The sequence below is a fragment of the Medicago truncatula genome, chromosome 2 (genome assembly GCF_003473485.1).
Source record: "Medicago truncatula cultivar Jemalong A17 chromosome 2, MtrunA17r5.0-ANR, whole genome shotgun sequence".
NCBI lineage: Eukaryota > Viridiplantae > Streptophyta > Magnoliopsida > Fabales > Fabaceae > Medicago > Medicago truncatula.
In genome coordinates, this window is record NC_053043.1 from 19,359,420 (window position 1) to 19,377,116 (window position 17,697).

At 31.7% G+C, this 17,697-nt stretch overlaps 2 protein-coding genes and 1 long non-coding RNA gene across 3 annotated transcripts; all 3 read right to left on the reverse strand.

Moving 5' to 3' along the window:
• Positions 1 to 3,073: 3,073 nt before the first annotated feature.
• Positions 3,074 to 3,940, reverse strand: LOC25486576 (protein INAPERTURATE POLLEN1). The gene has a single exon (XM_013608169.1). The coding sequence runs from the start codon at positions 3,938 to 3,940 to the stop codon at positions 3,074 to 3,076; it is 867 nt and encodes a 288-aa protein (XP_013463623.1).
• A 643-nt stretch (positions 3,941 to 4,583) lies between these two features.
• Positions 4,584 to 7,350, reverse strand: LOC25486577 (GDSL esterase/lipase 5). Its single transcript, XM_013608170.3, has 5 exons — positions 7,049 to 7,350; positions 6,322 to 6,440; positions 5,715 to 5,945; positions 5,298 to 5,556; positions 4,584 to 4,945 (listed from the first exon to the last, which is right to left on the reverse strand). The coding sequence occupies exons 1-5, from the start codon at positions 7,335 to 7,337 to the stop codon at positions 4,650 to 4,652; spliced, it is 1,194 nt and encodes a 397-aa protein (XP_013463624.1). The 5' UTR covers positions 7,338 to 7,350; the 3' UTR covers positions 4,584 to 4,649.
• Positions 7,351 to 10,446: 3,096 nt separating this feature from the next.
• On the reverse strand, positions 10,447 to 12,451 carry LOC25486578 (uncharacterized). Its single transcript, XR_003009520.2, has 3 exons — positions 12,277 to 12,451; positions 11,038 to 11,230; positions 10,447 to 10,943 (listed from the first exon to the last, which is right to left on the reverse strand). It is a non-coding gene; the product is annotated as an uncharacterized lncRNA (long non-coding RNA).
• Between the last annotated feature and the right edge of the window lie 5,246 nt (positions 12,452 to 17,697).

Below are 17,697 nucleotides of genomic sequence, written 5' to 3' on the forward strand. Positions count from 1 at the left end.
GACTTAAGTTCTAACAAAAGCTTTGACTCTGAGCTTGAGAAGTGTTAAGGTCACGACAACAATTCAAGAAACATGGTCAAAAATCAATCAAATCGGATTGTGAAATAATAAGTTACTCTAACACTATATTGTGAAATCATAATGCAAACTTACTAAGTCTTAAACTTCTCAACAACCGGATGATGTAGGTTGATGAGCAGCCTCGAACCTGACAAATTGTTACATATATTTGGGTTGCCATTGACTACAAAATGGAAGCAAAGAACTCAAGGTAAATAGATGGTAAATGATAAAGCTACGGAGTATTTTTCCCATATTGTTACATCAACTATATTCCCACTACATAAGGAAATACATCTTTCGGGTCATTATCAAACTTCTACAAAATCCTATCATCTGATGCTGACAAAATATAAAATAATACCTTTTCCATTGCTAAATAGAAAATAATATCTTTTCTATTTAGCAATGTTTAGTTTTTCTGAATAAGAAAAAGATATGCATAGTTTGTTACGATATAAAGGTGCATATATATATATATATATATATATATATATATATATATATATATATAAAAGATGAATATAATTTTTTTAGGCATCTATACCTTTTTTTGAAGAAAAGACATCTACAATTTTACTTTTAATTAAAATCAAAATTTATAAAAATTATACGCATTAGCGTAACAAAAAAACAAACACACATAAAGTATTACTCTAAACGCTAATATGTGTTTCTGTATATTTGCGAGGTTAAAGAAAGAAAATAAAAATATTTTGTATCATTAAACGATAGCGTTAATAAAAATATTTGTGAGGTTGTTATGATTAAACGATATTAAATTAAATATATAAGTGATAAAAAGATAATAAAATTTCTTTGAAAAAAAAGTAATAAAATTAAATGGAACGGGTAAAAAAAAATTAAATGGAAGAAAAAAAACATATTAAAATATAATATTACAAAATAAAAGAAAAGGTTTCTAATGTAAATTGAAGAGAGATGCTTGTGAAATAAATTGTCGATAACTAGTTTTTTGAAGTAACGTTCAACAACTTTTGGCCAAAACTAATTCCATTGAATTTTATGCATTAAAAAAGTACCTTTTTTAGTAAGTACTTAATTGATATTGTACTTGGCCTAACTTCTCCTTAAAAATGTAGAGAAGTAAAAAAAAAACCGGGTCAAACGGTATCTTAATCTCCCACAGCGATAGTGTAGAAGCAACTGAATTTGGGAGAAAAATTGGAAAATAGTTAAAAATAAAAAAATTTGGAAAATAGTTAAAAGTTTTTAAAAATATAAAAATTGGAAAATAGTTAAAAAAGATCCGTGAGGTAGCACTCAACCAAGCAACACTAAAAAAAATTATATGCAGCAGCGTAACAAAAACACATACGGACATAAAATATTACTCTAAATATTAATGTGTGTGTAAATATTTGCGAGGTTGAAGAAAGAAAATAAAAGTATTGATATCATTAAATGACAGTGTGAATAAAAATATTTGTGAGGTTGTGATGATTAAACAATATTGAAATTAAAATAATTGATAGTATGTTTGACCTAACTTCTCCTTAAAAATGTAGAGAAGTTGGAAAAAAGTCGGGTCAAACGATACCTTAATCTCCCACAACGGCAATGTAGAAGCAACTGAATTTGGATGAAAAAATTGAAAAATAGTTAAAAAAATAAAAATTGGAAAATAGTTAAAAGTTATTAAAAATATAAAAATTATAAAAGTTATTAAAATATAAAAATTATAAAATAATTAAAAAAAAATGGTGAGGGGCAAAATGGGAAATGCATCCTAAAAATGATGAGGTGGCATTAACCACACCTCATCAATAAAAAATTACTAAAATATCCCTCCTAAGAGCAAAATGGTAAGGTAAGATCATAGTAATTTATCTTTATAATATAGTAAGGAGATAAAAATATAATCAAGAGAGTTAGTTAGATTAAGACTTATATAGAGTTCTTTAAAAAAAAACTTGGTTGGCTTAAAACTAGAAGTGACATAGAAGTCAACTGTAGCAAAAGAGATATTTTTTTTATGGACTAGAAAACGAATATTTGACTTGGGGGTCAATATCATTTCTTTTTTATGCTATTCAAAATCATTTGCAATTAAAAAAGTTAAAAGAAAGAAAATTGAATGTTAAAAGGGGAATCACACAGGAGCAATTGATGGGCTCATATGCTTTGGGACTCAAATCCCATTCCCTCCCAAATGAAGGGTATTTAGACATGGCAGAGAAACACTTCTTATCAAGGAAGTATAATTGTTGTAATGCAATAGATGGATTTTTCTTTTAATTCTATATATGTCTTTGTTCGATCCAATCACAAAATCATACCAAAATAGTTCAGCATATATTCTTCTTTTGTTAATAATTTTTTTAGATAAGTTAGAATTTTGGGAGTTCATCTGAGTCCGTGGAAACCTCAATAATTAATAATATTTAGGAGAGTTGAATTCACGTCTTGTGAGATATGAGTCAACTTTTTATCAATTAAACTAGTTCATATGTCTCTTCTTTATATTTTTTAAGTTGGACTTATACTTTGGTGATCAAGCCCATTATACCAGAAAAGGGAAACTATGCACTAATATTTTTGGATCAAACTTATGTAAAATTAAATATGTGCATTATCAACTATTGGTTAATCATCAAATAAAAAGAGAGCACTCTAAATTCAATATTTTCATCCATTAAGGTAATAACTCCAATCAAAACAAGATAGTATCAATTCATACTCATAAACCAAAATCAAATACAATATATAACTCCAAATTGTCAACTTGAACTCAAAAGAGCAAATAAGAAATCTAAAGAATATTTATATCAGAAAATGGTATCTTCAGCTGCTACATCCTAAACATAACTGAATCACAAACACAAAAACTGTGCCATTTCAATATTCAACACTCCAAATCAAGAAAAAAAACAATGAATTATACATTACATACATACCAAAAGAAGAAGAAAGAAATGGAAATTACATAATGCACAGCAACTGTCAAGCCAATATTCCTCTTTCTTCCATTGATGATGATTGAACCAACGAATCAGTGACACCTCGAACGACAAAAATCTTTATGATCTTTAGCATGATCAACAGAAAAACTCTTGGAATGTTCCACAGCATGAACCAAATCATGATCTTTAAATCCAATAAGAAACATAGACAAAGCTTCAAGAAACAATGCAGCTTGATAAACACTTGCAGCACTAATAATATCAACAAGAACACTTCTCCTTAACCTATTTGCATAAAGAACAACACTAACAAACTCTTCTATGTAAACCCTAACATCATTTCCCAAAACAACTTTCCCTTTATTATCACCGCGATCTTTACACGAAAACCAGTCACCAACAACGTTTTTAATGAAACAGCCTTCCGCGCGTGTAAGCCTATCGTTAAGCGTTGGAACGATGGACTTCAAACCGCACTCTATTTGCTCCATACGTGTTATTAGGGTTTCTGATGGATTCCTCCACGCCATGGCTATTTGCCATGGACGATCAGAAGACATTGAAACCGATGAATTATCATTGGTTTCGGTTTCATTGTCTTCGTCGTCAAGAAAAGAACGAGCAAGATTGGTGAAGATGAAAGGATGGAGGTCAGAGATCCAAAGAAGAGGCTTTTCTAAGGAGTTATGCCAGTCTTGGTTGAGGATTTGAGAAGGGTCTGTGATTGCAGCTGCGTCGAGGGTGTGGTAGTAAGATTGGAAGTGTTGGTGGATGAGCTCAACGTGAGTTGAGAGGAGGGTTAAGGAGTCGCCGGAGATAGAACGACGGAGTAATGGGAGGTGATTGTTCTTGAGTGTGTTGAACCATTCTGTGTAGTATTCTTTGAATGGACGCGACGTCGATGATGAAGATGATGATGTGTGTTGTTTCTGTCTGTTGAATACTGATTTCAACATTTTCTTTTTTCTTGGAGTTGAATCTTGTTTTGCAGAATTGAGTGATAACTGTTTTTGTTTGTGTGATTCACACGGTTCTGATCAATATATATATGTATAAATGAATGGGAACAAAGTTGGTTATAACAGAAAATGTGAAACTGAACTAACAGAAAAGGTACTATAACAGAAAAGCTTAACTATGGTTAAATACAATTAGCAATAATCAGCTAACAAATAATCACTTAACTGTATTATTATAATTTCAACTGCATGTTCTTTATTTTTGTAGCAGTAAATAATCTTGGTTCATGATTTACATAAGTAAAGCAACCAAGTTGAAAGAATGTTGGATGTGATGATTTAACTCCCTTTCAGTTTTGTTTAGGTTTATGAAAGTACGAGAAATACATCAATTTGGTCCCTCAGTTAACTTACCTAGTGACCAAATTGATCGACAAGAGTATAGTTTATGGACCATATTGATGTATTTCTCATACTTTACGGACCTTTTAGTTAATTTTAATAGTTCATGGACAAAATTGGTGATAGAGTGATAATTTAGAGATTAAATTGAATGTTTATTCATATGAAATGATGTTTCTTATTTACTTCAATATTTCTGTATTGTTAACCTTTGCGTCGATCATGGCAATAGAGAGTGTTATGACACAAATATCTAGTGTTATTGGCATTTTGCTATTGTTATTATCTTTTTACAAACTTAAACTCAGAATCCATGCTCAATTTCTGGGACATCAACTACATCAGCTATAGTCATGAGTTTGATGTCATTGTTGAATAGCCTTTCTAAATTGTATGGTCCAACTATGGAAAGTGATCCATTCCATAAAGCCTTTGCAAATTGCTCATGAATCTTCTCTGTTGGGTGGAATGAATCCCACCAAACAAACTCATCAACATTGTCACATAAGTTGTATTCTTTAATTGTCTTTGTGCCCCCACATGTGTAGATACCTCCATATGGTCCACTTCCACAACATGCATTAACCCCATCCTCAAAACCTTCATTGAAAAACAAAAAATTGTTTGGTCACACGTTATGAAAAACCGATACAAATACGAATACCTAACATGATATTGACATGTTGACACTAGTAATAATTTGATAAATAGAATAATTGAATTTGACCATATTAATATCAGATACTGACCCATGTCAGACACTGAATACACCTTCAATCTGAAGTGTCGGTGCTACATAAGTCAAATAATATAATTGAATTTGATTGCATGTATTAGTATCAGATACTGACACATGTCAGACACTGAATACACCTTCAATCAAAAATATCGTTGCTACATAAGTCAGATATCGTGAATATTGACATATAGTAAATGGGTTGGAAAGACATACCATATTTTGTGGGGTTATTTATTTTATCTTGAAGCCAATCATAGAAATTAGAATTTGTGTACATGAATCCTTTAAGGACTTGGTTGAGGCTTGTGAGAATATTACTCAAAGCATTGTTATGTGCTAGAGCAAGAGAAGAAGCTGCTCCAAAACAACCACCTTTGTTTGCTTCAGGATTTGCAGCTCTAAGGGCTGGTAAGCAACCTAAAGGAGACAAACTTAAAAATCCAAATTTTCTTGCTCCTTTCTCATATAGTCTCTGTACACATAGAATAATCAAATTGTTATCAAATAATTTTTTAATATTCTATTTTGGTATCTAATAGGTAACATCATTGAAGAATTTTTTTCCAATAATTTTTTGGTAACTTTTTCTAATAAATATTTTATAAAGAATCTATTAAAACAGATTCTTACTACAATTGATTGTGTGAGGTTTCCAATCACCATCCCAATATATTGTTGAGGATTGTAGCTTTCTTGCATTTTTGGGTTACCCAAATAACCACCCATGTAATCATTGCTTCCAATGCTAATGAAATAAACTGCTTCTGATATCAACTCCTTTGCCTTCTCTTCTCCAAGCTTTTCTGCTAGTGATTTCCTCACTTCTTCAAAGTTACTTAATTGTGTTGGAAGATCTATCACCTATTTAATTTATGTTGAATTAGAAAATTTACATTACCTTTTATATTAAACAAGCTTTAAGAGTAAAACCATTTAATCATAAATAAGTTAACTATAAACTTAAATAAGTTCTCAGGTTCGATTCCTTCTGGTGCCAATTTCGGTGGGTAGGTCCATACAGAGCTTTGCTCTGGCTTAGAACGGAGCCCCGTAAATGGGCGGTGGGATTGATCCCCTCGGATTAATCGGTCCTTGGATCGGATACCGAATTTTAAAAATAAAAAATCAATTATATCCAAAAACATGTTTATCTAATGCTTATCCAAACACATAATTAAAGAAAATTAATATCTATTCTAATATAAGAGAATTCTTAACAAATATGTGTAAGGATTACCAGTCCCTGATTGGTTTCCGGAAGAACACCAGCTCCACCAGAAGCAAAGTTGACACCATTACTATAATCAATAGATGGTTTTAAATATGGAGGAATCAGGGGCAACTTTGCATATTCAGCTGCATCAAACAATCAATAGAAAATTAGTATCGCACACGAGACACCTATAAAGCACAAACACAGACATAGGACACAACATTGACACTGACACATGACACAAATAATAATTTATTGTAATTATATGCGTTGTTGTAGGACACTAAACAATCTTTCAATACGAAGTGTCTCTACTACATACACATACAAAGGATATAGTATATTAATTGGTCTAAAAAAGCAATAAAATATTTTGAGAATATAAACTTTTTAACCATAAAATTCTTTCAACACTACTCCATAGAGTTTAGAGACTGGTCTCATGGTCTCCTTATACAAATCAAATCATAGTTCTTAATTGTAATCCGCAATCACAATTTCGGCTACAATATAAGAGTTCAAAGGTCTTGAAGTGACATCACAAGAGCAATTCTGGCCGCATCGATCACATTTGCCCACATCTTACTACAATATAAAGATTCACAACGTCTTGACCAAAAAAAATAAAAATAAATAAAGATTCACAACGTAACAACTTTGCTTTCGCAACCCCAAAATTCAAAACCATAAATTGCATTCAAAATTTGAAATTGAAGAAAAAAAAAGATAGGCATAGCAGTATGTTATATACCTATAAAATCGGTAATAACGCGGCCATCTGAGAATCGTCCGGTGGGTTTATCGAAAACCCCATTTTGTCCATATGGTTTACAATCTGCTTTGTTCTCAGGAATAGTATCTATATAGTTGTTGTTGCCAGAATCAACAGTAGAGTCACCAAAAATGAAAAGAGCATTATTGGTAATACCATTGGCAATTTCATTTATGTGAATTTGGGATGTGATCAAACTCAATGAAGCAATGAAATGTATTAAAACTATGTAAACAACAAAGCAGCAGAAAGAATGCAGATTTGTCATCTTGAAGACTAGTTTCAATTACTCAACAACCAATGCCTCTTATGGTGTTGTTTTACTTTTTATATAACAGTTTTTCTATGATTTTCTTAATTGGCGATGTAAATGATGTAGTGGTCCTGCTAAAATGTCAATGTCTATGTTAGTTTAATATATATGATATTATGTTACATGTATAATTTTATAATCAAATGTACTCATCACATACTCTCTCATACAAGGTATTAGAGATGTCACAAAAAAAAAAAGACAAGGTATTAGATTTGTTTATGCATGGTCCAAATTATGGACGTAATTCATACAATTAAATTAGGCCGGTATATGATCCATTTTAGCGTGAAGACAGTGCATTAAGCCAAATATTCATTTAACATATGCAGCAGATATTCTTTTGTGCTATTGATGAAATAGATGAAGTTACTCTAGAAGTAATTTTGAGCTGACTTAATTTGCTTAATAACTTATAAGTATTGAATTTCACTCCTCTAGAAAAAGTATTAACGGACTAGACCAAATTGTCAAATTTCATAAAATTTTAATTTTTTTAGGGTTAAATATGTTTTTAGTCCCTATAGAATTGGGAATTCTTAAGTTTAGTTATTACTTAATTTTAATAGGTTTTTTAGTCCTTACTTAATTGGGACCATATTCTTGACAGGTGAAGGTGGATGCTTGACCCTATTAATGGTTATTCCGTTAAGGGTACTTACACTTATCTCACGACGCCAAATGTCCATTCCGAGCGTGGCCGGTTTGATGATTTTTGGAAGATGCAAGTTCCGCTTAAAATCTCTGTCTTTGTTTGGCGATTTCTTCGCAATCGAATCCCAACTAAAGACAACCTTATACGTAGACGTATCATTCCTCCTGACGACACTTCTTGCATTACTGGTTGCGGTTCTTCTGAGACCACAGATCATCTCCTATTTCATTGTGATCATTTTGGTTCGGTGTGGCACCATATCTATCAGTGGCTAGGCATCTTGTTTATAGCTCCAGCATCCATTAGCGATAATCTTCATCAGTTTTGTCATTTGGCGGGGTTACCGCGGGTTACTCACTCTTTTCTGACGGTAATCTGGATGGCTCTTGTCTGGATTATTTGGAAGGAAAGAAATAACAGGCTTTTTAACCAGAAGACTGACACCTTGGATCATTTAGTAGATAATGTTAAATTTATGTCTTTCTCTTGGCTAAAGGCAAATAAGCCTTCTTATGCCTTCAATTACCATGACTGGTGGCGGCACCCTTTACCATGTATGAGTGTTTTATTGTAGCTTTGTTTTGTTTTGTCTTTCTTCTGGAGTGCAAATTTATGGCACCTGACTCATAACTGTTCTTTTGGTGGGTGGTTCTCTTTTGCACACCTTGTACGAGATGAATCGCTTTTCGTGATTTAATATATTTCATTTTGGCTTGTTCAAAAAAAAACTTCAAATTAGAGATGAAATTCTAAATACTAGACTACTTGACTAAAAAAGAAAAAATCTTTTATTGTATTATTTTTAATGATAATACAATTTTTTTTTTTCTTTTAACAAATGAAAGTATATATAATGTATTTCCAAACTTATTTCTGCAAACGCTTTGTTTAGTGTGTTGCGTTACTACTTTTGTGTATTAATTAATTATAGACCTTTCAGCTAGCTCTGATTTGCAAATTATGATCCCATAAGCTTAATGTTTCAACTAAATTATAATAATCCTATAATGTCTTGTAATTGTTTGATAGTTACGGATACCATTCCTTTTAATGAATTGATTGATGTGTGTTTCAACTCTGATTTGCCTGTGTAGTATTCTTTGAATGGGAACAAAGTTGGTTATAACAGAAAATGTGAAATGAACTAACAGAAAAGTTAACTATAACAGAAAAGCTTGACTATGGTTAAATACAATTAACAATAATCAGTTAATAACTAATCACTTGACTGTATTATTATAATTTCAATTGCATGTTGTTTCTTAATTTATAACAGTAAAGAATCTTGGTTGATGAGACATTATATACACGTTGTTCTTAATTATAATTTCAATTTGGTCCCTCGGTTAATTTATCTAGGGACCAAATTAATGAACAATAGTATAGTTTACGTACCATATTGATGTATTTCTCATAGTTTCCGGACTTTTTAGTTGATTTTAATAATTCATGGACGAAATAGGTGATAGAGTGATAGTTTAGCGATTAAATTGAATGTTTATTCATATGAAATGATGTTTCTTATTTACTTCAGTATTTTTGTATTGTTAGTCTTTGCACCGATCATGGCAATAGAGAGCGTTATGACACAAATATCTGGTGTTATTGGTATTTTTCTATTGTTATTATCTTTTTACATATAAACTCAGAATCCATGCTCAATTTTTGGGACATCAACTGCATCAGCTATAGTCATGAGTTTGATGTCATTGTTGAATAGCCTTTCTAAATTGTACTAGTAAGATACCCATGCATCCGCACGGGTACTAGTTGGTCAGGGACGAATTTGTGTAGTATAAACTTGACATTAAGTATTTGTAAGCGGTTGAAATGTATACAAATTAAACAAATTATTATTATTGTTTTTGTTATCCAACGTTTTTTAATATAAAACGTTGGATAACAAAAACGTTTATCAATGAGAACATGTCTAGTGTACGGTGACGACTCATCGTGTACAATAATTATTTTAAAATTTATATCAATGAAAACATGGCCCGTGTATTATAATTACTTTTAAGTTTTTTTATCAATGATAACATGTCGCTTGTATTGTGACGACTCGTCCCACGGATAATAATTATTTTATAATTTATATCAGTGACAACATGTCTCGTGTATTATAATTATTTTAAGTTTTTGTTTTACGTAATTTTCGATTTCTATCGAGGGTTTGGTTCATCCCTCCCTCTTGTACATATTTTTCCCTTTTTTTTTAATTATATAATATATTTTTTTGGTAGTGTTCGGGATTCGAAGCGCAGACCTTGCATATATTATGCATTGTCCTTACCAACTGAGCTAAGCTCACGGGGACTCTATTTATATAATATATGGGTGAGCGGCTGAGGATTGGAATTCTTTGAAGGTCCCGACCTAGCGGCTTCTTGATGTCTTTCTCACTCTTGATTCAGTAAAAAAAAGAAAAATTAACCGATCAATTATTCTTTATAAAGAACAAGGAACACACAACTTATATTGAATATCCACCTACATTTTTTTCATGCACAAAATCATCATATTAAATGCAACAATAAAATAGAACAGTCGTTATGAACCAAATAGAAATCTCAATCTTTCTTCTTATAGTCTCCAACAGTGTAAGGAGTAAATATCTCTTTGAAGTTCTTCTTCCTCCAAGTATGCCAACCCAAATATTCATGTATTTCATCATTATGATTGATACCAAATGTTGTGATGCAATTCCTTTTGTAAGTAGATTTTTTCATTGTTTCCATGTCCTTAATCAATTGTTTGTGTAAGCATCTTCTAAGCACTCTTGGAGCTTAAATTTGTCATCAATTAGATCAGCCAGCCACATGGAACGTATCTCTGAAGTGTATAGATTCGAAACACTCTCAACATAACCCACAAAGGCCATGTTAGAATCGATGGATCGACAGTTCCTGTCACAAATACATCATAACTTGATTATTCATTCTCAAATGTGCTTAATCAAATTTAAAAGAAAAACAAGTAACAAATAAAAATTCTACTTACTTATTCCAAATGGAATCCCTTAGAAAAAAATGTATGTGGACGTCGAAAATCAAAACCCTCTTTGTCCCGAACAAGCTTCATTTCCACCACTTTGGTGTTCAACATAATGAACAACATAAGTATGAAGTAGATTTGTGCGTGGATGTCATGCCGTAGATTTGTGCTAAGACCAAACAATATGTTGAAAACGACGCTGAAATCAAGCAAAAACCATTGTTGTTATTGGAGAAATAATAACAGTATAGTTTGAAGGCAAAGAAAAACACGACCTCATGCGACATATATAGTTACATCGTGATCTCCTATAAAATGAAACTGTGGACCAATATTAGAGACAATTGTATTAACACATGAAAGTATGAGTAAATAGATATCACATACTCACAGTATATAAATCAAATGATTAAATGTTTGATATGATAAAGTACATGATAAAATAAAGCTCAACTGCATTTAAAGGTTTTAAGTTTTTCGTTTTTTCCAAAGTCGTCCTTTAAGTTTCAAAAGTCTCAAACAAGTCCTTTAAGTTTCAAAAGTCCCAAACAAGTTATTTTAGTTTTTGAATCGTTTTAAACAAGTCCTTTTAGAGGATGATGGTGATGATTTAGATGATAGCAACAAAGAGTATTATCCACCATTTGTCATGCCTAAAAAGATGACTAATTTTAAGTGGGTGTTAGAGCCAGATTTGGTACCAAAGATGAGTTCAAGGAAGCAATTACTAACTATACTATCTACAATAAGACTTGTTTGAAACGATTCAAAAACTAAATGGACTTGTTTGGAACTTTTGAAACTTAAAGGACGACTTTGGAAAAAATGAAAAACTTAAAGGACCTTTAGACGCATTTAACCTAAAATAAACAAAGTTCAATGCAATATTATTAAGACTTGTTTAGTAACGTAAGACCACCCTCCACAAGCTAGTAATGTATATTGAAATTGAATGGTAGCTAGATGTCAATTTATTTGAGATTTCGTGGTTGTTATTGAGTTTGTGGCACATTTTGGTAACTAAGATTGAAATATTGGAAGCTTTTGTAAGAAACTTTAATTAACTTGAGACAACAATTGTGCTTAAGACTTTGAATTTGATAGAATCTTATTCATGAGAAGCAATTAATAATGGCAAATGTATGTATGCTAGAATCTTAGTGTTCATGAGAAGAATGAAGTAAGAAGTGATAATCTAAAACAGATCAACAAGAGGAATTAAAAAGAAAAGAAAATATATATTACTTGGTAGGTGATCTTCTTCTTTCGCTTCTTCATATCTCTCTGCGTGTGTTTCTAAAAAAAGAGGTTTAAAAAGAAAAAAATAGGGAAGGGATTTTTTTGGCGAAAATTGAAAACAATTGAGTGAAAAATAAAACATGGGTTAGCTAATTGCAACAAACGAGGTGGAAAGAGCTTAATATATAGCCGGAGAGGTGATGATATACGGTTATAGTTGAAGAATAAATTAGACGAGGGTAAAAGAAAATGAAAGAATAAGTTCCTTGGCACACTCACAAAATGGTAATTTTACCTCTCAATTAATCTATAATTAATTTTTTTTTTACTGAATCAAGAGTGATGAAGACATCAAGGAGCCGCTGGACATCCCGACAAGGTCAACACTCTCAGGAAACTTCAATCCTCTGCCACTCACTCATATATTAAATATATAGAAAAAAGGAAAAATATATGTACAAGAGGGCAGTGGCGGAGCCAGGAATATTGTAAAGCCCGGACAAAAAAAAATTTGCAACACATTTATAGGGCATACATAAGAAATTGCAAGCAAATAATAAAAAATGTAAAGAAATTGCCCAATTTATAGGGGTTTATATAAGAAATTCATAGGAATTTACACAAGAAATTGCAAAAAATTTGGCCCATAGCCCAGGCGAGTGTCCGGGGTCGCCGGGCCTTAGAACCGCCCCTGCAAGAGGGGGCGCGAAACCAAACTCCCTAAAAAGAAAAGCGGCAAGAAAAAGAAAACTACGGAAAGCGAAAAATAGATAACCCAAAATGGTCCCTACAAAAATCCTCCCTAACAAAAACGGGCATAAAGTCCCACCAAACAGTGTCTAAAAAAGAGGGACCGAGTCTCACAGAGGTAGTGATTTTCTATACCTCTGATGTTCCAATATAGCATCTTCATTTAGATGGTAACGGACCCCTGGAGCGGGTTTGGTAAACTTTGTTATTTTAAAAAGTTCATTCAATATTTTTATTTTATGTTTAGTTGATAAGGAGTTGAATCATCTGTAAGTTATAGTTTCAACTCCCCACTCTACTAGCATGGGGATTGATTTGTAAGTACTCTAATAATGCTTGTTGAACTTTGAAGGCTAACATTGATAACCCCATTTCTCAACTCACCTAAACTTGTAACAAAATAATGTTCTGACTTTATTTATGCCTAAAATGTGTGTTTGTAGTTTGTGCCCATGGAAAATTTGCTAAAATAAAAATTATGAGCCTTGCTCAAAATGAATGTAATATAGGGAAAAAATCATGACCCATATTTACATTCTAATTGGTCTCTGCAGATGTTCACTCTTCATACTTTTTTGTAACTTGGTTTCGCACCCGTACGCGGGTTTGCTGAGTTGCACCTATGATTAATTAATTTTTGTTAAGATAGATAAGAGTTGATCTATTTAAACTATTTTTATAACGATGTATTCTTCATTGGGTTATTTCTGGGTCAGGTCTACTGTCCCTTAGTCTGTATATCTCTTTGTTTTTTATTTAATATATTTCTATTTTGCCTATAAAAAAATATTTGCATGCATTCCACGAGGAGTTATTTTTCTATCAAGATAGAAATAAAAATGCCATGCAAGGACGGCAAGTAGCTTCATGTGAGTGGAAAGGTCCCAATTATTTGTGTACTTTGCGTGTTTGTGTAACATCACCATATCATGCGAATGGATGGTCCCATTGGTGAGATTTTTTTTTTCCTAACCCTCTCACCAAAATAAATAATATGTCTGCCCCTAGTTCAAAAGTATTGATACATATGCCCTTGTTCACAAATCAAATGGCGAACATGCCATTTTTTTTTATGCTCTCTCTTTCAAATGGCGAACATGCCATTTTTTCTCTCTCTTTGAAATGGCAAACACCATAATTTTTTTCTTTTTGTTTTTTTTTTTATCTTCACTACTATAAATACATCATTCCCCCTACAATAAAAGGTTCAAAGTAGTCCACGACAAGAGTTATTGACCCCCGCATGAAGGTCCAAAGCATTGCCACGATCTAGCCATGCAGAGATTAAAGAAAGATCGTCTAAACAATACTTGCATCTAGCTTGACTAAAATGAATGTTGTGAAAAAAACACCGAAAAAATGTGGACTGTGTCGAAAGACCGATCATATTCGCAAGAATTGTCTTACTGTTAATCATCGGTAGTTAATTAATTTCCTTCGTAATATATTTTATTTTGAATTATCTTAATAATAAAATATTATTATCATTTAACTCGTCTATTTATTTTGTTAACATGACTGATAGGGGAAGGGTGCATTTATAGTAGTGAAGCAAAAAAAGACGCAAAAAAAAAAACTTAAGCCATTTATAAAAAAAATGTAAAACACCCAAAAAAATAAAATAAAGAAATGGCATGCTCGCCATGTTAAATACAAAACATGAAAAGAAAAAAAAAGGCATGTTCGCAATTTAAAAAAGAAAATTTTAAACTTCTTAACATATGTAAATTTGTACATGATAGAAAAATCCAATTATAAAATGCATACTCGCCTGAAAAAAAATGTCATGTTCGCCAAATCAAATGAAGAATAAGGGCATATGCATCAATAATTTTTAATAGGGGGCAGACATATCATTTTTTTTGGTGAGAGGGTCAAGAAAAAAAAATTCCCATTGGTTGCATCAGAAAGTGAAGAGATGTCCTTGAATGAAGTAATTAAAGGAGATCTCATGTAAAAAAAAGTTATTTAATGAATGAATAAGGAAATTCTTGAAAGGCTAAAATATGGTTTTAGTCCCTGCAAATATGTCTCGTTTTGGTTTTAGTCCCTGGTAAAAAAAAATTTTGTTTTTGATCCCTGCAAAATTTTTTGTTTTTGAAAATAGTCCCTGACCCCACTTTTGTGATGATTTGCATACGTGGCACATTATAACTGAACCAATTTTGTAGTTTTTGGTCCCTGCAAAATATTTTGTTTTTAAAAAAGGTCCTTGCAAAATTTTGTGTTTTTGAAAATAGTCCCTAACCCTTTAGGAACTATTTTCAAAAACAAAAAATTTTGCAGGGACCAAAAACAATTTTTTTTTTACCAGGGACTAAAACCAAAACGAGGCATATTTGCAGGGACTAAAACCATATTTTAGCCTTCACGAAATTGTAGTCGTTGATTAAAATAAACCATATTTTTTAATTGACAAATATATTTTAGAAATTTTAAAAAATTAGTCCATATGTGGCATGCTAACTAGACATGTCACATTGTATATTGATATCACATCAATGTAAGTTTACTATTAAATAATTATTTATAAAATTTAGCTATTTTAAGGATAAATTACTATCAGAGAATACGTGGAACACGCAATATGGATTCGTACCTCTTATCAAATTTTCTTCATACCCAAGAACCATTGGCCTGACTTCCAATCCTGACCATCTGCGTTAGAGGTCGAAATCTCTTTTCAATCGTAGTAATTTTGATATATTTAACTATTTTTAACGAGGACTAAATAAATACGAGTCATGCTAACAAATTCCATTAAGACACTCATTAAAGATTAAAAAAGAGAATAATTAATAAAATTTATATGAAAAAGTCAATTTTTAACATATAAATGCTCTTTGAACACTTTTGATCATTTTTCAATAAATAAACTAAAACCAAGCAACTAATTTCAAGTAACAAATGACGAATTATTAAAAAAAAAAACTAAGGATAATTTTGACCTCTTTGAATTGGAAGGTGACACAAAATAAATAAACAAAATACTAGGTAACGAAGAAAAAAAAATCATACATTGAGTTCATCAGCATCAACATATATAAAAAGGTGTAGTTTTCCCGCCACTACAATTTGGACACAGTGGGAGGAGAAGAAAGATGTTGTGGGTAGACAAGTATCGTCCCAAAACCCTAGACAATGTTTTGGTTCACAGCGATATTGTTCTTAATCTCGAAAAATTGGTAATTTTTCTCACACATTCAATCTCATTAATTACTTTTAAGATTTTTTTTATGTCTTTATCTTTTTAAATGAAAAAAATGGAGAAGAGGATCTTAACTCATTTCTTAACTCACCTAAACTTGTAACAAAAAAAAGTTTTGACTTTATGTAAGCATGCTGGCAAGTAGCTTCATGCCGTTCACATCAAACCTTACACACCCTCTTTCTCACTTCCATTTCTCAGTTTTATTTCTTCGCCTCTCTCTGTCTCAATTCAAATTTTCAGACAATCACGCCGTCGCCTCCACTCCCAACATCTCATGTAGTGCCGTATCCTCCCCTCTCAATGTTTTGTCACAATCGTTGCGCTCAAATTCGTCGTCCTAACCGTCTCTGTTGCTGTTTCTGTTGAATGTGAGTTTTATCTCGAATTTGTTCTTGAATTTCTAGTTTGAGGGTAAGCATTTAGGGTTTATATGTTAATCTCTTTTGAAATTTTTTCTTCATATTTCATGAGTCATACATTGGCAGGAGATGGTAATTTAATTTAAATTTCCGAGTAAATTTATGTGTCTGAGATAGTAATTTAATTTAAGTTTTTGGATAAATTTCTGCATGATTAAGTTATGGATTAAGATATGGGTTACTAGGTTGAAAGGGAATTAGTTTGTGATTTAAGATATGGGTTATTTGTTTTGTTAGAGAGTAATTCAATTTGAGTTTTTGGGTAAATTTCTATTTGATTTAAGTTTTGGTATACACATTGCATGATTATTTTGGATTATAAAAGGGTAAAGGGTAACTCGATGTACTAAAGCTCCCGCATACGCAGGGTCCAGGAAGGGGTTCCACCATTTTTTGTGCATTGTACGCAACTTTACCATGTTTATTTTGGATTATATAGAGATTTTATTTACAAAAATTTATTTGGCTACGTTCTCAAATGCAAATTGTTATCGAACTATTTAAAGTTGAATCAGTCTAAAATTATGAAACATGTAGCATCTTTAATAGGGTAAATATTTCAAAAATAAGTTTTGATGTGCATACTATGATTCATCACATGTGTGACCACGATTATTGACCATGGGGTTGTTCAAATATGTTATTCTTGAAATGGTGAAGTGTATAAGGGATGTCTTGGAAATGAAAATTTGTTTATATAATGAAAATTTGTTGACTCCACATAGAAATGAAATCAGTACATGATGGATGTTGTAACCTAGATCATTTCGAAATCTATAATCCGCAGAAGAAAAAAAAACATTCAAATATAACATATGAACAAAGAGTATTTAAAAAAGTAAAAAAAAAAAAAAAAAAATAGAGCGCGCGAGTAAACCATACAGTGAAAAAAATAATAGTCTATTTTGAGCCCAAAGGTTTAACCATGTGGTCATATGTTTGGAAATGACAATCCTGAATTGTTGTCACAAGGCAATTGAAATTTTGAGCATACTCCTCTACCCCTTTCAGAAGAAGTGATGCCCCATCTTCCATCATTCCACAAAG

Bases quoted from the DNA above. Each gene is read 5' to 3' on its own strand.
- LOC25486576 (XM_013608169.1), bottom strand. From the start codon at position 3,940: ATGTTGAAATCAGTATTCAACAGACAGAAACAACACACATCATCATCT.
- LOC25486577 (XM_013608170.3), bottom strand. From the start codon at position 7,337: ATGACAAATCTGCATTCTTTCTGCTGCTTTGTTGTTTACATAGTTTTA. The intron at 5,557-5,714 runs GTAAGAATCTGT...CTATGTGTACAG, and splicing joins ACCTCACACAATCAATTGTA to AGACTATATGAGAAAGGAGC. The intron at 4,946-5,297 runs GTATGTCTTTCC...TTTTCAATGAAG, and splicing joins AAATAACCCCACAAAATATG to GTTTTGAGGATGGGGTTAAT.